The following is a 27,994-nucleotide window of genomic DNA, read 5'->3' as shown; positions in this document are numbered from 1 at the left end:
AGAAAGGCTCAAGACAAAAATGTTATGACTGATGTTTTTATTCCTTTGAAATTTGCACAAAAAAAAGAAAAAGAGAAGACATCTGTAAAATGCAGTTCATAAAACATATACTCTCTTCTCGGACTCCTCGGTGACCAAGATCAGGCGTTCCCTTCAGCAGGTATAGTAGTACAACTACAAAACACTTACTCTGCAGTAGTGGTGCCGTGTCAATATTCTGTCCAAAAAAACAAAAGACTTCACGGACCTTGTAATTAAGACAGCACGGATAAATAAAACTCATTTAGTGATTTTGGAAGAAATGTTTTGTCCGACCATTGATTTATTCATCCTACGCACACAACCCACGTATGATTATGGTCTCCATCAAACTCAAATAACCCACAGATAATGATGGTCTTTAAACAAGTACTTGACCGGTTCCCTCCTTGACGCCTTGTAATAATTACCACCCACAAGATGTCTGGGATGAAGTATTTCAACAAAGTTCTCTGTGTGCTTAAAATACAGCCGGAATCACTGTACGACCATCCAATGAAACTTCTCCATGTGCTTGTAGCGACGTCAGATAGCACGTCAACAGGAACACCAGCGGCAGCAGAAACCAAAGTTTCCTAATGATAAATAACTGAGCACACATCTGAACATTTTTATGAAAACAAGGAGTACCAGAAGGTTTACAAATGCAACTGATGAATGAGCAACGGTGTCACAGCCAATCGCATTAGATTTTTGTTGTTTTAAATCACATTATGAAACATCTCCTTTTAATTTCAGTACTATTCAGTTGGTGGGAGAGCCACTGTTGGCATTCATTTGAACAGAGGACTAAGACTAAGACAGCGAACAGGAATATAAGGCAGACTACCAATGTGTGTGTGTGGATTAGATCTCCTTGTTGATATTGGCAGTTTGAAGATTTTGTACTATAAAAGTGTAACATTAAGGCTTTTCATGTCATTGACTGCGTGATAACATTCTGAAAAAAACCACAAGGAACACTTACAATCTGCAAGGAAATTAAGCTAGTCTGCTGTCCCCCATTTCAGACTGGGTTTAGTGCAAAAAAACAAAATCAAATGGACAATGATTATTAACTGGAAACTAAACAAATAAACCCTCCAGGCTCGAAACAGTACCACACCTCTTTGCAATAACCCCATTAGCTCTCCGCAACTGCGTAAGGACAGACAGTTACGTAACCTGTTCGGCAAACCTTTGAGCTGCTCGCCAATCAAGCTGCTTGAAACGCACAAACACTTCAAATCGGACCTGAGAAGCGGAGGAGACAGACAGCACAGAATAAAAAAGGCAGGTGGTTTAAGATTAAATAGATCAGTAGTGCTAAGGAAGAGAAAAAGACACTTCTATGCGGCGGGTTAGAATACTGTGAACTAAATGTGGGGCCCGATAAGCATTTGGCAATGACTTTGGGGAGGAAATAGTCCTTCACCAAATTATTGCGACAGTCATCAAGGCCAAGCGAGTTGGTCCCATTACCAGTCACTGAAAAGAAAGGGGTCTGGTGAATAAATACTTTACACAGAAGTGCATTTGGGAGATCGCATATACTAAATCTTAACATTTAAAACCAATCGAAAAAGTAAGATCTTAACGAGAAAGTACGGGGCCCTTACAGGCTGGATTGCAAAAACATCCTCATTTTAATACGTCACTTTATATAAAACTTAAAATATTTATTTCTGCCAATCACTAGAATGACTTCACTTGTTTCTTATCAAAGAATTTGATTAAAAATCTTGATTTTTTTGTTTTTGTTTTTTACACAGGGCTGCTTCAGTGGAGTATCAATGATGAGGCAACTTTGATATGGAATTAAAAAATTACACTGCATGTCTTTAGATCTATAAAAATGGAAAGGGGAACACTGCCAAGAGCAATGTTTGACCATGTGTGTAACAAAAAAAAAAGAAAAGTAAAAGTCATTTGCTACATTCTTAAATATTTCCATTGAATTGGCATACACCGTTACTGGTTTTAACAACGTTGCAAAAACCAAGAAGAGCGTTCCATAAAAAAAGAAACCGATGAAGGGGAGAGCCGATGCTACGAAGAAGCGCGAGAGACGTCGTAGTCTTTGATCAGCTGTTTGATGTAGGACAGTTTCTCATGGAGATATTCGCAGCGTTTCTTCTCTTCCCGGTAGCCAGGGAACTTCTACGGAGAGAGAAGAGAAAGAAAAAAAAAGGTTTTCACACCAGTTCCATCGGTCTTCATCGGACCACACTCATCTGCTGGACTTGGCCATCACTTTTTTTTGGAAGGAGACTCTTTGGAACCTTCAGGATTTGTATCTGATTTTGAGCTGAATCCCACCCGGCGGCACTGATGATAAACATGACAATGAAACAAAGCTTCTTGCTGGTGTTTTCATTTACTTATATACAGTAGTTCATAAAAAGGCATTGGCCTCAACTTGAGATTTTATTTTATAGCCAGATAAAAGATCCTCAACGGTGATTATAAATAATATGTAAGTCTCTTAACTACTGCATAAAAAATAACAAACCATTTGAATATTTGACCTACCTTTCGATACTTGTTGTACTTTTCAAGAATCTGGTCTTCCATTATCTAAAATGATACCAAACACAATTGTATAAAACAATAGTACGTATTGTTTTTCCAATGCACGCCACATATCAGATCAGATCCGGTGGTAAATAAATACCTTATATTCTTGTGTGCCAGGGGACAAGCTTTTGATCTTGGATCCTAACTGAACGAACATGTGAGTTATGGTGGCGATCCGGGAGTGGAGGTCTTTGTATTCATCATACTCTGCACAGAAATCCTCCTGGTACCTCCTACGTTGCTCCAAAGTCACGATGGTGCCATATGTTCTAAGAGAAAGACGCACAAACGAGAGGCCGTTTCCTCAAACGTTCTTTAAATGCAGCACCTCTCAAGGACACAAGATGGCAGCACGAAGATACAGATAAGCTCGACATTTTAAGTGCTATTTAGTACGACGTTAGGATGCAATACGTCTCAATGCACCGTGATGCCCTTCAGCGTTACTGAATACTTTTCAAAAACCCCTCTGTGCTGTGAATGTTTGAGCAAGGTGGTCAGAACTCAAAGTGCAATATCCCGTCAAAAGTCCCAACTGAATGCATACTGCAGGCAGTGGTTTGTACTTTGAGCGGGTAACTACAGTATGTACAATAGAAAAAGGGGATTTAAAACGCAGCTGAGGATAAAAAGGTACGGGGCGTATTGCACTTTCCATACCATTCATCACCACCGGAGACAACTCTTTATTACATGTTTTGGGAGGAACAAGTTATGGATGTAAACATTTGCAATACATACAAAATAAATAATTAAAGTCTATCTTGTAACACGACCAGTCGCTGTAAGCTCTGAAGAATGTTTAGAACATGTTTACACTCACAGCACATAATCCGGCTTCTCCTCAGAGGCCGCAGCGTGTGTGATGTCAGGATCTGGAATAAAAGCACAAGATAACGAAAATGGCGTCGGCTTCCACAGCTTTAATACAGTCATCTACATGACACGTTGTTGTCTGAATGTTAGGCAATGTATATTTTTGTTTTGCGAAACGCAGCATGAGTGTGTGTGTCTGTGTGTGTGTGTGTGTGTGTGTGTGTGCGCGTGTGTGTGCGCGGGTATCAGGAGACCTGCCAGCTGAGAGACGCAGAGCAGTGCTCGGGCTGTTTGTCGAGTCAATCAGCCACATAACACACGGACGACCCCAGAGAATGAGGTTAAGGGAGTAAATACAGTTATTCTCATGAGATAATACTGTACGCAGACCTCACACACAGTCGCAACCGGCCATCGGCTCACAGTCTGTGTGGTCATTGTGTTATTTTCACTATAGAGGAGGGAAACCAGCGGCATGGAGATGAAGCCACAGATGTGATATTCAGACAAAAAGCCAATTTGGTCACATCCACAAACTTTCTCAGAGTGCCCACGTGGACGTGAAGACGGAGAAAATATTTAATTAACAAAATCTGAAATGTGGTCAAAATCGACAAAACCTCTTCCTCACTGTGTCGGCTTTCAGGATGCGACCAAACACTACGAATGCTAATATTAATCGAGAGATCAGTCTACTTGAAAAAAAAGGGGGGGCTTACTGTCAAGTTTGTCCAGGTTCTGCTTGAGATCAGGACTCGTCTCCAACCATTCAGAGGCCTTGTTGTCTTTTAAGCGCTCCCGCTCCTTGTCTTTGTGCTTTTTAGATTTCTTCTTCTTGTGCTGGCTGTTGGCCGGCTGCTGGTGGGCGCAGTCGGAGTCCCTCTGCGTTGGCTGGCGGCTGCTCACTTTGGGTTCTCGATCTCTGCTCTCTGAGACAGGTGTGTCAGAGGCGCTTGTCAGCTTGGGCATCACGGGAAAGCCCCCGTGGCCCCCCGGCGAGCCCGCTTGGTTACCAGTATGGTTACTTGTCCGTTGAAACTCAGTCTTTGTGAGGAAACCGGGGCTGAGCATCGGAGCTGCAACGTCGTGTCCTTTGTTGTTTAACAGTCCGTTCGCCGTGGGCTGCTGTTGCAACTTTTGGTCCGCTGGTCTTTGTCTCTTCACAGTTGGCTTTTCCAATAAGTCAAAAGGCACAGGACGTTTCTGGAAGAAAAAAAAAAAAAAAGACAGAAAATCAATAATGGCATTTTTGCAGACTCCCTCTGTAGAGTGAGAAGTCATTGATCATCAAAAATTCAACAAGACAAAAGACAGTCTGTACTGTTGTGAAGTTGATGTAAATATGTTATATTACAGGTTTTTAAAGTTTACTGCAAAAATATAACGGCCCTTTACCGCCGCAGGATTCTTTGCTGCGCTGTGCTGTAGTGTCGTATCCTCAGATGTCTTTAGCACGGACACATTTGCTTGAAGATTCCTTGGTTGATGTCCAATGTGTGGCTGCAACTTCCTGTTGAAGAAAGTTCCCTTGGTTAGACAAAAAAACATTACCAAAGTTTTCAATTTAACTGTCATTACTGCATGCAGATTTACAGGAGAACATACATTTTTTTTCTTGGTTTCTTATTGTTGATTAGCACTTCTACCAAAATGTGTGTGACTGAGAAAAGAAGAAAACAGAACAACCGGCACGGCTTTCTGCCTTGAAATGTAAGATTATATTGTTTTTTTGTCCAATTAGCACTTTGTTAGCAACAATCAACACAAAGACGTATTGTTAACGGGAAGAGACGATTGCATGTACACTGTAACCCCCCCACAGAGAAATGAGCTGTTCACGGTGAGATCATTCATTCTAGGTTTGTTGCAATAGCAGAATGTGTTTGTGTCTCTGACCCACCTGGCCAGCATCCTGCTGATGTGCTGCCTCTCCTCCTCGCTGTAGCCGGGCCAGTCCCTCTGCACATGCTTGTAGAAGTCATCCCTCAGCAGGTAGCTGCTGTCTTTGGGATTCACTCTTGCCACCTGAAATAAAATATCCGGTATTCAAATTGTTGAATTAAATACCTTTAAAATAAAATGCTTTGATGTTATCTCTGATTATGTGAATGAATATACTGGAAATTGACCAGTCTAGAATTTAATAAATGCCTGACGAAAATGAAATACCCTCATATATTTTGTCAACCAACACATTCCAAATTTATGTTATCAGGATACATTCATAGAAACAGTGTTTATGTTTTTAAAAGAAAAAGGGTACTACAAGGAACTTTATTTTGGAAGTCCTGTTGACAAAACCACCAGAAAATCATGTAATTTAACTAATTTAACAGTTCAGTCCTGGTTCTCCCGTGCCTCCGTTCCCTCCGGGGGGCCCATATGACCCTTAACTGTAATAAGTGGGTACAATATCAACACGTTCACTAACTGACGTGCTGAAAGTGGCACATCCACATTCCTTAAAAGCAAAACCCATTTTTTTCTTTTTTAAATTCAGTTCCCAACAGAGTCTCAGGCTTTAACCTCCTCTGTAATCTCATCAGACTGACTTTCTCAGAGGACATCTATCTTTCTGGGGCCGCCTGACAGAGGGGCCCGCCCCACTGCAAACACAATCTCTGCACAGACAATTACAGCATCGACCTAATTACACACACATGCACGGACACGAAAACCACATGCAGGCGCACACATCAACAAGCGCACGGGCAGTAAATAGTCAGACAGGCTCACACACACACACACACACACACACACACACACACACACACACACACACACACACACACACACACACACACACACACACACACACACACACACACTATAAATCATAATTTAAGAATTGCAAAAAAATGTTTAGATCCCAAGTTTTATTTAAAGCACCGTTGCATTATTTTTAACAAAATGCTTTTTTAATTGTGTTCAATGGATTTTACAATTAGTTAATGGTTAGCTTTTATCAATATGAAACGTATGAATCAACAGAAATTGTAGTGTTTGTTAGCAAATTCGTTTTCAAGACTGTTATGATTCTGCAGGTCTTACAAATGTACAAAACCTTAATGAGCAACCAATTTCTTATGCATGCAAGTGTTCATATGCATTGCAATATGTTAATTTCCGCTCACCTCCTCCAGCGTAGCGCCCAGCTCGGTCTTGTCCTTCGGGCCGGCTCTTTCTCGCTCCAGCCACAGCAGCAGCTCTGGTTTCCTGTAGGGCTTGAGGGCCAGGAGGTGGATGATGCGCTCCCTCAAGGGCTTCTGGGTTGGCGTGGCCACGCCGCCGTTCTTCCTGTTGTTGGTGGACGGCTTGTGGACGCTGCTGTCTGATGCAGACAGAGGAGCTGGCCTCTTGTGGAGCTTGACACATTTAGCTGGACACACAAAGTAAAAAGGTAGATAGAGAGAAAACAAGACGTGTAAGTGACACTGAAGTTGCATTCGAACGGCTTTGCCCCTAGAACGGGTTGAAACTATTTGTTGCTCTGCAGATTTCCTCCAAAACCATTCTTTGCCCCTAAAATTAGTCAAAACAATTAAAACAAGAAATTGAATCTTAGGGATTTCATGAAATTTGGAGAGACTGAAGCTAATTGGAACTGATTTATAAGCCCTGAGCAAGGAAACTAAAACAGGACTTCAGTCAAATGTGTCACGCAAGCTTTTAAGCTTTTAAAAAACAAAAAAGTTCTATGGAGAAGGTCAAACAAAAGCTGACGAGAGTCAAAGACAACCACATTTTACAAGTCTCAACCTTTTTTTAATCTTTTAAAAAGTTGAACATATACAACAACTGGATGACTCGGCTAATGGGGGCGACATGCGTCTAATATCCTCCATTGACCTTTTGCTCGGCTCACACGTACATGTTGGCCAGCAGATGTAAACACCCCAACAATTATTTCCTTACATCTCTGCTGCAGACAGACGGAGCAGTGAAAGCTATCTCTCTGTGCTAATCCCATTACAGATTAGTCTTCCAGTTGAAGGTCAGAGTGGGGCAAAGCTAGAGAAAAAGAATGCCGTCCTTTCAACCACAAAAAGTATCTCCTGCCAAGTGATAATGAGGCTATGCGTGACCGTTACTCTACTAGCAGCCATAAACACTGATAAAAATACACAGGCGTAGGTAGTATTTATGATGTGGCGCATCAGATGCTTTGCGTTTAGGCTTTGGCCTGGCTGATAATCTGTTCATGAGTAGCCTACTTCCTCGGGCTAAAAAGGGGAATGTAGAGTGAAGGTATTAAATGTTTCCATTTGGCCAACTGTGTTGCCAAGTCATCTTTCTCTGATGTTACACAATGAACAGTCTACGTTTGGTCTCAACCACCCAGTTTCCTCTCCTCTTCAGCTCCAGCACACAAGCCGAGAAGCATTATTACATAACAGCGGCAAAGGTTGGGTAAGAGGGAAAGGCTTCCCAGCTCATGTTTCCTCTCATATCATTAATATGCTGCACAGTATAATCATGCCTGAGACACATTAACACCACGGCAAACACTGCATGAAATGTGCTGCCTGCCCAAACTAAATTGGTGCATGACCCCTTGTAAATCTTTGTTATTCAGTTTCGTGGCCTATAATCCATTTGGCTAAAGTTGTTGTTAAAACTACAACAACAACAACAACAACTGGTAACAGCCCTAGAGAGCAAATGTTTAATGTTTATCAGCCAAGTTTTAGAGATACATCAAACTACATTTTCGACAGAATAAACAGGAAGAAAGTAGCTTAGCTTTCACCTCTGGAATGACGCTTAAAAATAGATGTTGCCTTTGACCAATAAATAACCTGTACTTCCCATCGGAAAACCTGACAAACAAAGGCCAAAAAATGTTCACATGTGAATGAAAGAGGTGAGTTAGTTTGTTGCCTTATTTTAATATCCTAACATACGGCCTGCACATCTGGTCTCATTTCACATCCAGGTAGAAAATAAATATCTGGTTTCCAGCAATAAACACAGAATGATTTTCTCATGTGAGGCACATCTTACAATTGCTTTTATTGGTAGTATATTTCTATTTCTGTTTTTTTTATGAGATCAGTGAATCCATATTCAATTTGATCCCTCTCCACGCTTACAGCTGTTTGGCCTCTCCCCAATGAAAACATGTGTCATGCTATGATCTCGTGCTTTTGCTCCTTCAAAAGACATCCAGTCTCTTCTTACTTGGATGCGTGGCGCCGGGTTTGATCTCAATGGCGGAGCGGCTCCAGCTGTCCTTCTCCACCTGAGACATCCTCTCGCGCGTCATCTGGTAGGAGTCGTCGGTGGCGCACACCGTGATCTTGTCCTGGATGGTGCCTTGACCTTCCAGCTGCTCGCGGCCGTCGCTGCGGATCAAGAGCACAGGGCCATTGGACCACGCGGCTTTCTGCCGGGCCGTGCAGTAAACACTGTGAAGACGTGGATTTCGGGCGGCACACCCACGCGGCTGCCGTGCAGAATGGAGTGGCTTTGTGGTGAGGGCTGGCTAACGCAGGTCTGTGGTTACCGTATGTTATGTCACACACTAGATATAGCTCTGCAGTCCGCTGCATGCGAGAACGCCACATGAACGAGTTGGTTCAGAGCAGGAAGGAGCCCGTGGAAAAAAAACGCTGGGATTAGTTGCAACTTAAGTAAAAAACGTTTGCTACAAGAACCTGGTCCGCATTAATGAATAATAATAAATCAAAAGGTTTACTATGAAGTCAAATATATATTTTGTTCATATCTAAAAAAATAGGAGCCTTTTGGCCCTTATCCTATATTCATAACACAATAATAAACCCTCTAAATATCAAACGCATGTGGGGACAAAGCGAGGCGGAACTAGTCCGCACTGTTGCGTCGCCTCGACCTCAGCAGCTGACTGGAGCCGGAGCTTTGAGTTCAGACCACAGTTACCCATCTGGCAGCAGGAGGCAGCAACAGAGTATTACTCTCAGTTTCCTGGCATATCCACTGCACAAACAAGGCATCGCAGGTCCCAGTAATAAGAGGGCCAGCTCAGAAACATACAGGGATTTTAAACGGCTCCATCCTGAGCGAGCTAACCGTTTGTCTTGATCCCCTCAGAGACATGAGCGAAAAGACAGATGACTTATGGAGACAACGCAGGGCACCGTCTGGGGTCACATGGCCACAAGTCGATCAGCTCAAACACACACGACATCGACGATTGTCGTGACTTGGCTAATTACACGTTTTCCCTTGCTGATCTATGTGCAGAAGCTTGATGTGGGGATCAGGATAAAAGTAGGGCGATGTTTTAAGAGACCAATTATTGAATAAGTACTTGATTTACATTTTATTGAATGATCATATAGTCGGTAAAACAGGAGCTTTCCATGTTGAGAGATGTAGAGCCCAAGAATAAATAATAATACAATGAATAATATAACAACTTCAACCCAGCCTCCTGTCCGGTCCGAGTGAGAGACACCTGACACGCGGTTTGCTCCATACCTTGAAACATATTGATGGATGCAGTCAAAGCTGGCTTGAGGTTGGTCTTTGCTGTCGCTGGATAAGTAAAAGGAAAAGACGCGGAGAGCAGAAGGTGACTCTGGCGTTGGAGCAGGGATCTTGATGTACTACACAGAGGAACAGAAGAAATCCAGAGTTTACTAAACAACACACACGCAGGTAGACGATCTTCCGTAAGTGAACAAACAAAAATCACACATAAAGGCTTTTGCTAAACAGATTACGTGTATATATGTGTCCATAATAACACACGATTGAAGAAAATGAAACCAGCCAGTTATTTTAACGGTTTTCTTAAAAACTCGGTCAACTCTGTGCAGGGAAAAGCAATTTCTAAGATAAACTCTGCTGCCAAATGCATCGTAGCCAAGAGCAAAGAGCCATCCAGATGGAAGCTTTGCGCAATCAACATACAGTTGTCCTAAATAAATAGTTCCTTCTAAAATAACACCTCCTCTAAAAGCCTGCTAGTATCTACTAGATGTTGCATTGTTAAATGGAGCGGACATAGCAGACGTGCAGCTAAAAGTAAAGACTCGGCATGTAAAACAAATGGTAACGTGGCCATTGTGATGGATTGAATGTATCCTATTGGAAGCAACCCACGTAATACTTAAGAAGAAGATCGTGGGATGCAACATATGCCGATCTTATGTTCTGGCACATGAAAATAGATCACATAGTTTACAGAAAGGATTGCTGTGTGCATTTTAAGGCAATACGACGGTCATATTTAGCCACTCCTTGGGCGGAAAGTTTGGTATGACGAGAACGCGATATGAAAAGGGGGTTCACCGAAACACTGATGTCCTCTACCAAGACATGTGAACTTGCACAGAAAATAATATGAATATTATGACACTTCCAGAGTAGAGGAAGAAAAGTACATGCACGGCCTGATAATTGTCACTGAAGACAATCTGCAAGATAATGAGAACTCGTGAACATCGGTGGGACTCCAAAGTACTTTTTTTATGTCATAAATGCCTTTGGGACGCACTAACTGCAATCCACCCCTTGCACATCTTGTTTTCATCGCATCTCAACACAGACATGTGCAAATGAGTAACACACACACACACACACACACACACACACACACACACACACAGGATCTAGAGTGAGACTTTGTGACGCTCTGTAACTTTAAATAAATCTCCTTGGGTAAACAGTGTTTTTAAGAGTCCGCTCCACTGAGGCGTCCATGAGATCTCCTGGCAGACTCAGTGGAGCGCAGCAGAGCCGAGGCTGCAACCTCCAGGGCAGACAAATGCACACATGAACACACACACACACACACACACATGCACACGGATGTAATAACAGATCAGGAAAAACAAGGAACAGAGGAAAAGAAGAATCTGCACTGCTTTGACCACTGTGAAAAAGATGTAATTGCACGTCTGTGAGAGCCGAATTCTGAAATACTTCACTGGTATTTTCATTTAGCTTCATGGGACATTTTCAGCACTACACTACAAAGGCACCACAGTAGTTTTACTGTCGGAGCAGGGGAGACGTGGCCACGGAGAAACACAGAGAACTTCGGTAAACATTACGAGTTAAATCTTAGAGCGAAAGGTCAGTGTGCAGAGGATGTTGACACTGTCATCACAGGTATTCCTCACAGTGTCGACGAGGTCACCAGTTACCCAGCGCTCCCATTCTTCACAGTACAGGCAGCTGTGCCATTTGTTTTTTGGGGGGGAGGGGGGGGGTGAAGCAGCTTTAAGCGTAAAGTCATCCTGGGGGGATTTCCTCTACTTTCTCCAGCTGTGTCCCTCGGCTCCGACATGATTCCAACCCGCTCAGTCAGCCCAGCTCATGTCCTCCTGTGTGCGCGTGTACGTGTGCGTGTACGTGACACACAAGCTACACGGGTGGAAAGTATGATCCGAAATGTATGATGTGTAGTTCACACAGTGTTTAAATATTCAACATTTCAATTTTAAAATAAGTCTCCCATGGCTTTTTTCTTTTAATGCATTGCAGTCGAAGACGTTTGTTTATACCATATGCAGTGAAGTGTAACGCTGCTCTGTGATATCGGCCCGGCACAGTGCAACAGGCAGTTGGCGACTAACTAATGAATAAAGCGCAGCATTTAACGACCTAAGAATGCAATTATTGGATTCAGAGGAACACTAACATGCCAACAAATGAATGCTTACGTTCCTACGTATCCAATGGATGTTTGCCATATCAAATTAAGTATGTTGGTGTCAACACACACACACACACACACAATATCCCTCATGCTTGTGCTTTTATTTTCATTACTAATGTAGCTCCACATGCTGCATTACCAAACTGTTTTTTGAATGCGCGTTCAAAACGCTTAACGTCAAATGTCAAGATTCAAGCTTAATCAAAAAGATTTTGGTACATCACATTTGCTGAGGATTTGATGTTTGAGGCAGACATGTGGTGAACCCATTGTCACTTTAAATATCTAAAAATGCCGTAGGATCAATCTGATCTAATAATGTAGTAAATACTGTCCAGCCCACATTGAGCAAGGTGGCCCTTTGCTCTCAGGCTGATCTTAACAGTTCCATCAGACGTTTTGGTGGAAGTGTGCAACAAAGACGTTGGCTCTCTTCTCTTATCAGCGAGCTGCACATGTCTTTACACGCAGGCTTTCACCACAGGAATTCATGCTCACTATATATGGCTGAGCTGTGATCGCACTGAAAGATAGAGACCAGCTTGCTCAATGCATGTGTGACATTACTTACGATTGAATGAGTTTGAGATTAGGTTGCCAGTGCAGAACACCAATGGTACACGCATAGGAGTAGGAGGCGGAAACACAGAGCAAGGCTGGTCAGTGGGATTATTTCTCATCATTAGACAGTTTTGTTAACATTTCACGAGATGATAAAAAGGTACTTGATGACCACTCAGCCATTCCCATTAACTAGATTATAATAAAGCCTTTATATTTCAACATCCAACGTGGTGCGACTAATAAAGTTGGCGGCACCAAAGTCGGTAACCCCCCTGGCGGGCCGCACCGGATGCACCGGGCCGATTTCCCCCGGTTTTGAGACCCCTGGTCTAGGCCATTTTATTGATTTCACGCTTTTTTTAAATTAGTCTTTTAACTATTGGATTAGTTGTGCAGTCAAAGAAACAGCGGCTTGTCAGCGCTTCAAAAATTTAAATTTCCCTCCAGTACAATCCGAGGATTTGAGATAATCAAATTCCTACGAGTGCTGATACGATTAGCCGACAAAGGACTTAACCGATACAACAAAAAATGAACCCTGAACCCTTTTCATTCTCAATGAATATGTTGACGTGGCTCAAATAAATACACGTGACATTATAGTTTGGGCTCGTAGTGACTAACACGCTGAACTAAGTGGGTGAACAAGGCTGCCAAACATCCAAACATCAGCATGTTAACATTGTTGTTGTGATCACGTTATCATTCCCCCAATCCTAATATATATATAATATTTAGATTCCTTGTTGGGGTCTAGTCTCACTGCTGTAATCAATGTTTTTGGTTGGCAAACCATCACTGAAATGCTGCTTATGAAATGTAAAAATGTATGTCATTTTAAATTGAATAAATCATGGTTTTTGATTGTAGTTCACAAGCAATCTGAAGAGCAAGCTGCCTCCTAGCAACAATTACAATAAACATTAATTGCAGTTATCTCCCAAAACAAAAGGGAAATAATACGGTCGATGTCTATTTGGCTGTTGAATTGAGACGGTACAATTTCCTAAATGGAAAAGTTTCACCGTCCACCTAAATGCCGATCATGAGGCTTACTTTAAAATAGCCCAGACAGACGGTGAGGAGGCTTGTTGACTTGTTTGAATTTCACTCCCAATTAAACCCAACCTGCGAGTGTGATTTCCTGTGAGGTATCGGTTTGTTGGAAGGTTGAACTCAGCATGGTTGAAACTTTTTTTTTCACAGTGCGAAAGCAGTGAGTTCACGCGTTCTGCTTTGAGAAGACCCGGGAAGAGCTGAAGTGAAGTAAAGCACTTCCAGGTGAAAATTGAGTGTTTTAAGTAACCGATAAATAAATTGTTGATAGAAAGCCTCTGAGTGACAACAGCTAACGAAGTACGGACTCTGTGTTTGTGCTGTGTGGCGTCACAGGATTCCAGCTGTGCACCGGGCAGCACAGGCCGGCATTAGTCCAGTGGTGGCTGCTTGTATGACCTCGGGGGGGCGACTTAAAGCCCCCCCGCTGTGCAGACTACAACAAGCACTCTCGCTCCCAGACACTGGGGCATCAATGCTTGGTGCATTCTCCTGAGAGGCACACATGGCAATTCAAATACAGGAGAGGCGCTTGTTATAATAATGAAAGATAATGAAATATTTATTGTCCTTCTTGCGAGTAAAGCAGCTCCTTGCTGCTGATCTTTGCGAATGTTGAAGGAAAGAAAAGAAAATGGAAGCAACAACATCCATTAGAAGTAATTAGAAATATTGTCCAACACTTGGAAGTGACTGACGACCTCATTAATTCCCAGTGACCCTGGAAGGTCAACAGGCACACCCAGAGAAGTGTGTTTCAACATACAGTACAATAGCTTCTTTGGCCCCTGGTGCCAACTAACTCCACGCATTCACTCCCAGACACGGCAATTTAAACCACCCCGGGCTCGCTTAACATTCCCCCTTCTCCTTCTGATTGAGGAAGCTACGACAGCCTCCCCCTCTGGTTGATTAGTCTTTTTAATTTTTCCTTTTCTGCAGAAAATGTCAAAACGTTACTTCTAACTACAGTGCTACCAATCCCTGTCCAAGCATCGCTCTTGGCGAATACCTGTGAGTCTGTTAGGAAAGAGTCATTCAGTTTTCTCCATCTGCAAGCGTCACCATTTTTGCTTCATTTGAGTCGTTGAGATTCTTCTCTGAGTGCGACGGACTCGAACGGCGTTGAGAGGTAAATGAAAATGATTTGAAGACTCTTTACGGACAAACAAATTCAACCGAATCAAATAGATTTAATGAGATGTTACCGTTTCACTGGCGTGACCGGGCTCGCAGGAGAGAAACGTCAATCGCTCGATCACTCTAGTTAGCCTCATTAAGTCTTCCGCGAACTGAACACTCCCTCCATTTCACACATGCATTAATCACCACAGCGTCATTACCTCAGGCTCCCGAGAGTTATTGGTCATGCTCTTTTTATATCGATCGTTTTGGAAAACAGGAACAAATGTGAAGACATTTTAACTTTTCACCCCAAGAGCTTTATGTAAGAGAACGTAGGAGCAGTTTACAGTTTGGTAAGTTGATACCTGCAGTTCTGAATGGCACCTCTGTGTATAAACCGGAAAGACTAGTGTGTACAGAGCGATCTGTTATTGTGTGGTTAAACCCCTGCAAACGGGTGCCTGCAAGTAGGCGTGTGTCTGTGAATTTCTAAAAAAAAGGAAAACTGTGGTATTCATAACGTCGTGCACGTGGACATTAGAAAGGAATCTTTTAGAAGTTAAAAAAATATTTTTGTAAAAAAAAAAAAAAAAAGGTTAAAAAGGTTTTGAATCCTTGTAGACATTAAGTCAGAGCCTGTAACCACAGCGTCGGCTGTCCAATCCCCGGCTGCTGTCCCATTATCAAAGTGTCCTTGAGCGAGACGAGTTAAATACACAGGTCAAATGTCGTTTATGTAGCTGTATGACCTGCACTAAAGCAACAACAACAACAAAAAAAGTATGTATCTTAATGAGCCATTGTTCACTTCCGACTGTCATAAACGTCTCCACGCGCTGAAGACGCAGGACAGGCGAAGCTCATTTTCCTGCCTTCCTCAAACTATAAAGTCGATTGAACAAAAACTGTGAGAGACTGCTGTCGGTGCGCAGGGCTTATGTTTCCTGCTGGCTTTCGGTTGAATGTGGGGTCTGGGTGTAGATCTCATGCAGGCTATTGTTTCCACATCCTCTGCAGCCTGAGTAATGGCCCTCTGAAAACAGGCGGCCTTTTGTTCTGGCCTCCTCGGCTCCAGAGTGGGATGCCACGGCACGGCTTCCCCTTTCTGGTTGATAGGAGGAGAGGGAGGAGGTGCAGGAGGAGGGAGAGAAACCTGTCGCCACCGCCGGTGTCTGTTATCAGCAGGAGGAAAGTCACTCTGGGCCCGATGCTAATGCAAACCGTGTGCATGCGTGTGTGTGTGTGTGTGTGTGTTAATCCAGCGAGAGCAAAGAGAGTGGCTCAGCTCCAGCTCTTCTCACCAGGGTGTAATCAGCCTTACTGCCACTCATAAGGGCTGAGGAGGAAGAAAGGCCAAAGTCTAGCTATCAGACAAATATCTCTGCCACCAGCTTAGAGACACACACACACAGGTTGAGACGGCTAGCCACCGCCACCCCTCAGCCACCCCAAACACAACTTCTCATGACAAACAAAAGAGACAAATCGTTCCCAGGGCCGCAAGTTGACACATGCCATTTAAGAGGAGTCCCCCCCCCCCACTCCCCAATGGAGGACCCCCATACGCAACACAATAGTGGGTCTGTGTCTCCGGGCCGGCCGGAGGAGCGAGGGAACGGGCGGACGGTAGGGAAAGATTTTTTGGGTGCTTTCGCGTGCGTTTCTGATCCAACCGTCAATTAGTCAACGCCGCGAGCAAAGCACTGTCTTCTCCCTAGCCGAGCTCCACATGCTGGCACGGAGTGATTAATGTGGCTGCCTTTAGTGGGAAACAGTGCATGTAATCAAGCCCCAGCCTGTAATCGCCTCCCATTCCTTTTCATTTGCTATTTCACAGGAGGGACAGCGCTACTGCCAGAGCTGCTCGCTGCAGTATTTGTGGGCATAAATTAGGAGGAGGGGAAATGGAAGGGTGCTGTGCCACCACAAGCATCCCCCGAGGACTCTTCTCCCCCCCCCCCCACCTCCACCCTCCAATGCCAAGAACGATAAGTCTCTGGCAGGTGCCACAGGGCCAAAGACTTCAACCATTTTTTGGGGGTCAGCATTTTTGACAAAAGCTCCTCCTCGTCTCCATCCAAGCGAGGTGGGTTCCTCGAGAAAACGCTATGTTTTCACACGTGCACGGCCGTACCACGACATGTGTGTGTGTGTGGGGGGGGGGAGGGGGGACAAGTGCCCTTTTATGCCTCATTAGCTCACAGTGTCACAGGACACGTTCCTCAGCCAGCCAAGATGTGCTCCGTATCTCCAAGCTGCTTAAATCGGACAGAGAGCACATTTTCCCGGAGCAGCCGCTGTTGGATCTCAGGGGGCCACTTGTCGGCGCCTGGCGCTCGCTCGCTCGCTACATAAATATGTAATCCGGGGAAAGGTGGCGAGAGTAAGCTATAATCACAAGGGTTTAAAATAGCACAGTTGGTCAACAATTCCCCCCTTTGTGGTCAAACACAGATTAATGCAATCGGAGCGAAAATAACGTATTTATAACTACTGGCATACACAGCGTTTACAGTATGCTGAAGAGTTGACTGAAAAAAAACAAAAAAAACGGCTGCTTACATTCCTAATTGCGCTAAGTTTTATTAAGGTGTCAAGTACCTTCATTTATGTGTCAGGATGCTTTATGCACAGAGAACCTTTGTACGGAGCATTATAGTGCAGCCATGTAGATAATCGTCCAATTTCTTGACCGGTGTCTTTGACAATTTAGAGTGTGAATCTCCTCCGCCCACAGATGTCCGTTTCAAGTCTACACTTCAAACTTAGGACATCGGTAAATAAGTGAATGTCCATAGTGGAATATTTCCAGTGCTCTCCATTTTAGTCTCCACTCCATTAGACCCACAGCAGGGGAGTTTCTATTATTTTGGGCACAAACAAACCCTGAGGGCAGGCCACAACACATCTGGGCTGACTGTACTCTGTATTGAATTTGGGTGATCCAAAGAGGTTGACAACACACTGCCTGCATTCCCCCGCTCATTGTTATTCAAATCAGAGGAGACAACACACAATCGGAGGGGGGCTCTGGGGATCTCAGCATAGACGCGCACACACACACACACACACACACACACACAAAATAAACTCAAATGCAGACACTCATAGAAAAGTGACAAAGATTCCCTGTCTCCTTCTCCCTCACAGACACACACTGAGACACACAGCCCTTGTGGGATCGTACTCCACTCCTGCTGGGCAAAAGACTGCTGCACAATGGGCAGAGGACGCAGGACAGGAAAAGGGGACGTGGGACATGAATAAATCATGGCTTTAGACCACACAGGACACGGCATAAACACACACATGAAAAAACAACCTGCCACACCCACGTGATAGCAAACAAATAGAGAATGGAGTGCATCGCTTACACACACACACAACTTAGAGAAAAGATGAGCTCGTGCTCTTTTTAGATACACACCGGAGTAAAAGTGGGACTCCAACCTGGGAATGAGCCCGGGAAAATTAGCCGGGCAGAGTTCATGTCATCTGCTATTACTGCAGCAAAATTGTGCCAGCGCCACACACACACACACACACACACACACACACACACACACACACACACACACACACACACACACACACACACACACACACACACACACACACACACACACACACACACACACACACACACACACACACACTCCTGCGCGACCACCAAAAAACACACATTTGTGAATATCTGAGTCAGCGAGACGGGCAAAGCTAATGCCAACTGAAGCCATGATGCATCACGCTGTAATCAAGCGCCTTACGCCATCCCATAATGACCTCTAAACATGTATATGGTTAATAACTTGCCCTGCAATCCCTCAGCCATCGCAGTGACAGCAGTGGTGCAAAGATGGACCGCCATGGTGTAAAACCTCAGACCACGGGGCTGTGGTCTGAAATATGTGTGGACGCCGTATCTAATAGAGCACTGTTTATCTTAAATAAACTAGATTGTGTGTCCATTGAAAAAAAAACTTTTACAGGTACATATACAAGGTGTCTGAATCCAATCATAAAGTCATGTTTTATGAGCGACTACTTCCCTGCACAAACTGTCAAGCGGTGGATCGGGATTGGAGCTTTTTCTCCAAATTGAATGTTTCACATATTCCCGTCGAGGCGTCATGCCTTTGCAGTTGGGATCTACAGAGCCAGAGAAAACAAAAACAGCAGCTGACCAACTGACCTCTGACCTCCAACACCCCGAGCAGAGAACGGCTCTCAGGCTGAAAGTCCTGTGGAATGGTGGCAGCTTGTGTCCAGACTCCACTGAAACTACCTGGATTCATTAGAAAGCCCACCCACCGTGTAAGTAACTCTGCAGATCTTCTGGTAAAAGGGAATTGTACCTTTATTTTGAAAGGGTAAAAAGAGGATGTTTCTGCGTTTTGAATGTGAGCTTAACGGAACTTGTTACTGACAAATGTGAATTTTATTCAAAACTATTCGTTTAATGGACCCGTAACAATAATGGCAAAAAGCTCTTACGGTGGTGTTTTTACGCTGACGTTCAAGGATGGTATTGCATGGAAAGGAAGAAAATAAAGGAGTAATTTCACCAGCAGTAAGTGCCATGTCTCTTTATATGCGGGATCCGTTACAGTAAGAGCTTTACCTCGCCAGCTAACCTGCTGCATCAACGGACTATAACGGACTTTAAGGACATTTTTCACGGATATAAAAGAACGCTCGTACGGAAGAATGGAGAAGGGCAGCGGTGAAAAGAAGACGGCGACGTGGTAGGAAAGAGCAAGAAGAGGAGTAAGGCTAGCAAAATGGAGGGAAACGAGACTACTCGGCGCAGCAAGGATAAAGAGCAACAGATCGAAATCCTTCAAAAGGTAATTCAGGAATACAAGGAAATGATAGAAAAGGAAACCGAACAAGGTGCTGTTAGACAAGAACTAAAAGAGTCTTTGCTTAACAAAAAGGAAATGCTTGCTGAACTGTTGAACGATGACGATGAAAATGCTACAGATTTAGCTAACGTTAGACGTTCGGAACGCGCGCGAGCTCCCACGGAAAAGATGCTAGCTTATCGTAAACAAGAGCAGAGCAAACGTGCTAAAAGACTTGATAGCCTTTATGAACAGTGGAAAGCCCAAGCTCGACAAACACGGCAAGAACTAAAATCTGAACTAACAGAAAGTCGATTGGCATGTCTCGCAGACAATCTGGAAATAAGGAAAATCGAAATCATGAAAGTGTATGAAGAATTGAGAGGGTGCGGCCCGCCCGACACTGAGCTAAGGCGCAAAGTTGATGCTTGTGCTGCAGTAACAGGTGACATTATTAAAATCCTGAACGAGAGGCTAACTGGCGTAAATGGAGAATATGATGCAGAATATGAAGGACAGCGCTTGCACGAGCTACTCGAGCCTGACTATGCCCGGTCCATTTACGGCTCCTCTGCCTCAGCGCTGACTGGCAGTCATCGCTCCACACGTTCAAGTGTAGCAGCCAAGCGAGCAGAAGCAGCGGCGGAGTTAGCTGCTAAGGAGGCTGAATATAAAATGCTAACGGAGGAAGAGAGTCAACGGGAAAAGATCCGAGTTTTAGAGGAAGAGCACAGGAGGGAATTAGAAAAACACAAAGCAGAATTAGAACGGTTACAAGCTGAAAAAGACTTAAAGGCTGCCCAAGCCAGACTTGAAGTATATGACAGAGAAGTGAAAGAGGAATCTGATGCTCAGTCCTTTCAGTCATTTCAGAACCCTATTCGGAACATTCTGCCTGTCGCAATAAATTGTCCTCCTCCTACAATTGTCACTCCATCTGCTCCCATTGATGTATCCGGCCTAGCACAAGCTGTTCAGGACAGCATCGCTATTAACAGACTTCCAATGCCAGAGCCCCCAGTGTTTAATGGCAATCCCATTGACTTTGTTGAGTGGAAGGCTTCTTTTATTTCACTTATAGATAGAATGAACATTCCCACTACCGACAAGCTGCACTACCTAAGGAGATATGTAGGTGGCTCAGCTCACAAATGCCTAGAAGGGACATTCTATCGTAGTGACAGTGAAGCTTACAGCGACGCTTGGAAAAAGCTCAATCAGAGGTACGGCCAGCCATTTATCATTCAAAAGGCTTTTAGAGAAAAGTTATCCAACTGGTCAAAAATACAGTCAAAGGATGCTGAAGGATTGAGAGACTTCTCAGATTTCTTAAATGCCTGTCTGCAGGCCATGCCCCATGTAAAAGGTTTAAACATCCTAAACGATTGTGAGGAAAATCAGAAGTTGGTGCGGAAACTGCCAGAGTGGCTAGCCTCACGATGGAACCGGCAAGTAACATTGCGTCTCACGGAGGGAAAGGATTTCCCTAGCTTCAAGGACTTTGCCAAGTTTATGTCTGTGGAGGCCGAAATCGCCTGCAATCCAGTCACCTCTTTCCTCGCTCTCCATCCACCTGATGGTTCTGGTCAAGAAAAGTGGAGCACAAGGGTAAGCAAAAGAAACAAAGCCAGCACCTTTAACACACAAATTGTGGTTGAAAACAGTAAGCAGACCACAACAAAGGAAAAGGTCAAGCCCCCTTGTATGCTTTGTAAGGATATCAGTCATCAGCTTTGCAAATGTCCAGACTTCATGCAAAGAAAACTGGAATACAGAAGGGCATATGTCAAAGATAACAGACTGTGTTATGGATGTCTAAAACACGGTCACAGCGCGAAGGAATGCCGACATCGGCACACATGTGACTCATGCAGAGGACGGCATCCTACATGTCTCCACGATGATGGCTACGGAAAAGTTGAAATCAAAGAATGGACAAATAGGGAAATGTCAGCGCAACACAGGGAAACGGAACCAACGTCTGCCGTTTCTCTCAATGTCACCAGTCAAGGTCAGTCAGAAAACACCTCAATGATAGTGCCAGTGTGGGTGTCAAGCGACAATAATCCATCCAGAGAAAAACTTGTGTATGCCCTGCTGGATACACAAAGTGACACAACATTCATTGAAAATGATGTAAGTAATGAACTTCAGCTGACTACTTTCCCTGTTAAACTGAAACTCACTACGATGATGGGTGAAAATATGGTCTTTAAAAGTGAACGGACATCTGGTCTGCGTGTGAGAGGTTTCAATTCTACTGTGCACATCAAACTGCCTCCTGCATACACCAAGGACTGCATTCCTGTAAACAGACAACACATACCAACGCACGAAACGGCAAAAGGATGGCAGCATCTCCAAGCAATTGCAGATCAAATGCCGCCTCTTCTTAACTGTGAAGTGGGGTTACTCATAGGATACAATTGTCCAGGAGCTCTCATACCCAGGCGTGTCATAACAGGAAAGGATAACGAACCCTTTGCTATTCTCACAGACTTAGGGTGGAGTATTGTCGGCTGTTCAGCAACTCACTCTGATGCACAATTGTCAAACGGTCACTGTCACAGAGTAACTGTGAAGGAGCTGCCCGCAGTGACTCCATTGGATGCAATAAGAATGCTCGAGACTGATTTCAGAGACACTCAAGGAGATGACAAAACAGTCAGTCAAGAAGATTTGATTTTTCTTGACAAATTAAAGGAAAGCATAAAAACAAACAAGCAGGGACATTACGAAATGCCCCTCCCTTTCAGAGAGAGGCCCTTCCTTCCTGATAACAAGCAACTTGCTGCTGTAAGATTAAGCCACCTGAAAAGGAAGTTCATTTTAAATGAAAGCTACAAGAATGACTACATGAACTACATGAAGGACATCATTGAGAGAGGTGATGTCGAGGAGGTATGCGATGTGGGCACTTATGGAGAAAAATGGTACATACCTCACCATGGTGTTTATCACCCCAAAAAACCTGAAAAGCTGAGAGTGGTTTTTGACTGTTCTGCAAAGTACAAGGGAAGTAGCCTCAATGAACATCTTCTCCCTGGCCCAGATATGATAAACAGTCTGACAGGTGTTCTCATTCGCTTCCGACAGCATCGCATTGCTCTGATGTGTGACATAGAAAAGATGTTTCATCAGTTCCATGTCTCAGAAAATGACCGTGATTATCTACGCTTCTTATGGTGGAAAAACAGAGACCTAAGCACACCTCCCCAGGAATTCAGGATGAAGGTCCATCTTTTTGGAGCTGTATCTTCACCGGGGTGTGCAAATTATGGATTGAAGCAGCTCGCCAAAGAACACAGTCACACACACCCATTAGGGTCACAGTTCATTGCCAGAGACTTTTATGTGGACGACGGCATCATTAGTGTAGAGTCTGCTGAAAAAGCCATTCAAATAGCAAAGGAGGCACGCGAAATGTGTGCAAATAGAGGTTTACGCCTTCACAAATTTGTGTCCAACAACATTGCCGTTTTGCAAAGCATCCCCGCAACAGAACACGCCATGGACATCAAAACAAAAGATCTCAGATTCAATGATCCAGCTTTAGAGAGAGCATTGGGGATATATTGGAACATCGAGAGCGATTGTTTCACTTTCAAAGTCTCTCCAAAGAACCAGCCCGCAACACGTCGCGGCATCCTGTCATCTGTCGCCTCCATATACGACCCGCTGGGCTTCGTAGCTCCCTTCCTCCTCAAGGGAAAGAAAATTCTCCAAGAAATGTGTCATCAAGGAACAGGATGGGATGATCCAATTCCAGAGCGGTTGAAGCCACGGTGGGAGAAATGGGAAGATGATCTTGTTAAGATGGAAGGAATACAGGTAGCTCGCTGCTATCAGCCTCCTGGCTTTGGAAAGGTGATGAAAACTGAATTACATCACTTTTCAGATGCCAGCACCACGGGCTACGGCCAATGCACATACCTGAGACTGAAGAATGAAAGAGGAGACATTCACTGTGTTCTTCTAATGGGAAAAGCGCGAGTCTCGCCGCTAAAGGTCACAACTATTCCAAGGTTAGAACTTGCCGCAGCAGTTGTCTCAGTCACAGTGAGCAATATGCTCAAAGAAGAATTAGGCTACTGTAATGTAGAAGAGTTCTTTTGGACAGACTCGAAGGTTGTATTAGGCTACATTAATAATGATGCTCGCCGTTTCCACACCTTTGTAGCAAATCGAGTGCAGAAAATCCGTCGTGGCTCAGACCCGAAGCAATGGTTCTATGTACCAACTGATGAAAACCCAGCAGACTATGCATCAAGAGGGAAAACAGTAGATGAGTTGCTCTCTTCTGATTGGTTCACCGGCCCTAGCTTTCTGTGGAAAGGAGAAATAGAAGTGCCAACAGAGGTGCTTTTGGAGCTACCTGTTGGTGACCCAGAAGTTAAAAGGGCTCAGACATTCCAGACAAAGACCTCAGAGCAAGTTGATCTTGTAGGAAGATTAAAGAAGTTTTCATGCTGGTCTCGGGCCGTCGGGGCAGTGGCGCGTCTCTTGCGGCGTGCTAGAAAGGTCAAATCGTGTGACCTTTCAACAGTCAGCGAAAGACAAAGTGCAGAACGACTTATCATCAAGGACATACAAAGCCAAGCGTACGGAGAAGAGATTAAACTATTAAAAAAGAGACATCAGCTTCCAAGACACAGCAAGCTGTATCACCTCGATGCCTTCCTGGATGCAGAGGGTGTGCTCAAGGTGGGAGGTAGGCTCAGTCGCTCACCTTTTCCTAACTCTTTTAAACATCCAACAGTCATTCCTCCAGGACATCACATGACTAATCTGATCATCGCCCACCATCATGAAACAGTAAAACATCAGGGCAAAGGCTTCACCATGAATGAAATTAGGTCCAATGGCTATTGGATCTGTGGACTCAGCAGAGCAGTCGCAACACACATCCGCCACTGTGTGACATGTCGAAGGTTGAGAAGACCAGCTGAAAGCCAAAGGATGAGTGACCTGCCTGTTGAAAGAACAGAACCCACCCCACCCTTCACTTATTGTGGGATGGACTGTTTCGGCCCCTTTTGGACAAAACAAGGGAGAAAACAAGAAAAAAGGTATGGATTGCTCCTTACCTGCTTCTGCTCTAGAGCCATTCATATTGAAATGTTGGAGGACTTGTCCACAGACACATTCATTAATGGATTGAGATGCTTTATTGCTTTAAGAGGTGCTGTACGACAAATTCAATGTGATCAAGGCACCAACTTCATGGGTGCAAAAAATGAGCTGAGTGCGACATTAAAGGAGTTGGACACGAATAGATTGAACGTATTCCTCACAGAAAAGCAGTGTGACTTTGTAATGAATGCACCTCATGCCAGCCATGCAGGTGGTGTGTGGGAAAGGCAAATCAGAACTGTCAGAAGTGTTCTTAATGCCACTCTGTTACTTGCCTCTGGTAGGCTAAATGATGCATCATTGCGCACCTTCTTTTATGAAACCATGGCTATAGTGAACAGTCGTCCGCTCACATCTGATACCTTGGACAGCCACAACAGTTTGGAGCCACTCACTCCTAACCACTTGATCACGATGAAATCCACCACAGCCTTGCCTCCACCTGGCAAGTTTGAAAGAGAGGATCTCTATGGACGAAAGAGATGGCGTCAGGTGCAGTACCTGACAGAGCAGTTTTGGAGTAGATGGAAAAGGGAATATCTACACAATATCACAACAAGACAATGCTGGCATAGCACTAAAAGGAACCTGCAGGTTGGTGACATTGTACTGGATGCTGAGGACACTTTACCACGAAGCAAATGGAAACTCGGGACAGTCTCAGACGTCATTAAAGGCAAAGATGGACTTGTGAGACGGGCCAAAATCTTGTTTGGAGAGAAGGAGCTGAATCACAAAGGAGAGCGCACCAACAGGCCTGTTTTGGAGCGCCCTGTCCAGAAATTAGTTCTATTGTTAGAGGCTGTTTAAGCACTATTGCAGTTAAGAAATGCTATATTGTTTTCTGTGTAGTTTTTAGCCCATACCTTTGAAAGGTTATTCTGTAATTTGAAATTGAGTGTTTTAAGGTTTCTATTTTGTAAAAACACTAATTTGGTGGGAGTGTAAGTAACTCTGCAGATCTTCTGGTAAAAGGGAATTGTACCTTTATTTTGAAAGGGTAAAAAGAGGATGTTTCTGCGTTTTGAATGTGAGCTTAACGGAACTTGTTACTGACAAATGTGAATTTTATTCAAAACTATTCGTTTAATGGACCCGTAACAATAATGGCAAAAAGCTCTTACGGTGGTGTTTTTACGCTGACGTTCAAGGATGGTATTGCATGGAAAGGAAGAAAATAAAGGAGTAATTTCACCAGCAGTAAGTGCCATGTCTCTTTATATGCGGGATCCGTTACACACCGGATCATAATAATACTAATGATTGATAGGGAGTTCAAATTCATTTTACTGCCCACGATCCATCAAGGAGAAAATAAAGATTTCAACACTCTCAGTTAAAAAAAACATTTTTAAAAGTATGAGTGACCACGAACACACTTACTGGTTTGATCCAGTCTGTTAACCACACAAGCCCCCCCCCCCTCAAAAAACTCACCAGAGCTCAGCTCATCTTGTCGTGACAGGAAGGGGGTTGCACTCCTTTCCAACCGGCCCGTGCTATTGGAATACACTTAAAAGTAAAGTATTCCCCAAGGACACAGCTGCTCCTGACTTTAGTCAAAACACGAATAGTTCTGGCTCGACGCGGCAGATTATGATTCGGTTTCAAGAGCACATCTGTAAGACCGAGGCCCAAATGTGTGCAAACGTCTAACATGCGGTGAATATTCACTCATTCCCCAAACGGAGAACAATGTGGTAATGTGGTACGGTAATCTCCCGTCACTGAAGGCTCCTCATTTGACATAACTGCTGTTCTCTTCTGCAGATTCTGCGTGCGCGCACACACACACACTTCCCCCGCCCCCCTCCAGTTCTTTTCCCAGCACCGCTCACTGACATCACAAAGCCGCCCCACAGTCACCAGTCTGACCCAGTAACCTGCATGGCTCTTATCTGCTGTGGACGTCCAGCTATGAGCTCCCACTAATGCAGTGTGGTGGGGAGTGTGAGGAACGAAAGCCTCTTTTGACTTTGTAGAATTAAAGAGATGATATTGTCATACTGGTATGAGAACAATGTCACGATTGACGTGCTGCGTTTTAAACATCTGCATTTTTTATATTCCTCTCGTTCTCTGTTGCTACATTGGATTCAACACAATAACACTGACTGCACAATGAGCTCAAGTTGTGAATGAAAAAAAGGAAGGAGGAAGAACTTACCCCTTGGTTTCCTTTGAAACATATTGATGGCTCACTTGGTAAAGAGATCTGAGGTAAAAGACAGACAGACGCAATTTACTTAGTTGACTTAGTCGCAGGCATTAACACAGTTGTGTAATCAAAGCTATTTCAAATTTTAAAAAAAGAAATGTGTTTACATGCAAGTTACACAATCAATAATTCCCCTGTGCTTTTAATGGCATCCGTTGCAGCTAATTGTGAACCTATACTTGTCAATTAAGCAGGCACACTGCAGTCTGCTGTACTTTAAAGCACAAAGAAGGTTTCCCAGCAAACAGCTGACGGGCTCGTCCCCCGTCAGTCCGGCTATGCTCCTCGGTAGTGTGGCCAAATGATTCAGAGGTGAAGGGAAACTACTCTAATTCATTTATTCATAACATATGGGGAAAAAATACATCTTTTAAAAAAAACTAATTAAATTAAAAGAAAAGCTATGTATAACAAAAGCAAACCAAATAAAAGTAAGACAACTTTTAAAACACAAGTAAGCTCAGCCAACAACTTTTACAGGAGCAAAATTCATCACAAAACAACCGCGCGCACACGCCCGCGCGCGCACACACACACACACACACACACACGGACACTCACGGACACTCACACGCAAGCACAGAAACACTCGCGGTAAAGCTACCTTGAGTTTCTGGTACGCTTCCAGCGCCCTGATAGCCGTGTCCGTGAGCTTGACATGGTACAGCGTCCTGTTGGGGCTGTTTCTGTTATTTCTCCCGCAGGACAGCCCGTAGCGGTGCTCCTGGCTGAGCGAAGCCATCGCTGGCTTTTCTCTCTGCCCTGCAATTAAAGCTGCTTTGCTCTCTCGGCTCAACGCTCTCCCTGCTACGTCACCGGGTGGGCGGAGCCACGGCAACAACGGCCCATCACAGCGGACTGACTGCATGCCGCATTTCCACATTGAATTTATTGCCAATGGAACGTATGGGGAATGATTTCTTTCTTTATTTTCAGATCATGGAAATGATCAAACATATGTGTCTTGTCTTATCTGTGGGATTATTTTATAGG

The 27,994-nt window shown here is 44.1% G+C and overlaps 1 protein-coding gene across 4 annotated transcripts; it reads right to left on the bottom strand.

The window, feature by feature from the left end:
* Nucleotides 1–22: 22 nt before the first annotated feature.
* On the bottom strand, nt 23–27,865 carry LOC120807785 (RNA polymerase II elongation factor ELL2-like). 4 transcript variants are annotated; one of them, XM_078085515.1, is made up of 13 exons: nt 27,606–27,807; nt 26,951–26,998; nt 9,874–10,001; nt 8,593–8,756; nt 6,546–6,790; nt 5,312–5,436; nt 4,807–4,921; nt 4,425–4,614; nt 4,131–4,340; nt 3,419–3,470; nt 2,693–2,864; nt 2,551–2,595; nt 23–2,178 (listed from the first exon to the last, which is right to left on the bottom strand). In XM_078085515.1, exons 1-13 carry the CDS (start codon nt 27,741–27,743, stop codon nt 2,068–2,070), a joined length of 1,743 nt encoding a protein of 580 aa, XP_077941641.1. In that variant the 5' UTR covers nt 27,744–27,807; the 3' UTR covers nt 23–2,067. The 4 variants fall into 4 exon arrangements, with proteins under 4 accessions (XP_077941641.1, XP_040016094.2, XP_077941643.1 ...); XM_040160160.2 differs by having other exon boundaries at nt 4,131–4,614; nt 27,606–27,865; XM_078085517.1 differs by lacking the exons at nt 26,951–26,998; nt 27,606–27,807 and adding an exon at nt 26,221–26,551 and having other exon boundaries at nt 4,131–4,614.
* Nucleotides 27,866–27,994: the final 129 nt, after the last annotated feature.

The sequence above is a fragment of the Gasterosteus aculeatus genome, chromosome 12 (genome assembly GCF_964276395.1).
Source record: "Gasterosteus aculeatus chromosome 12, fGasAcu3.hap1.1, whole genome shotgun sequence".
NCBI lineage: Eukaryota > Metazoa > Chordata > Actinopteri > Perciformes > Gasterosteidae > Gasterosteus > Gasterosteus aculeatus.
The sequence above is the reverse complement of the archived record's forward strand: the minus strand, read 5'-3'. Positions and strand labels throughout refer to the sequence as shown.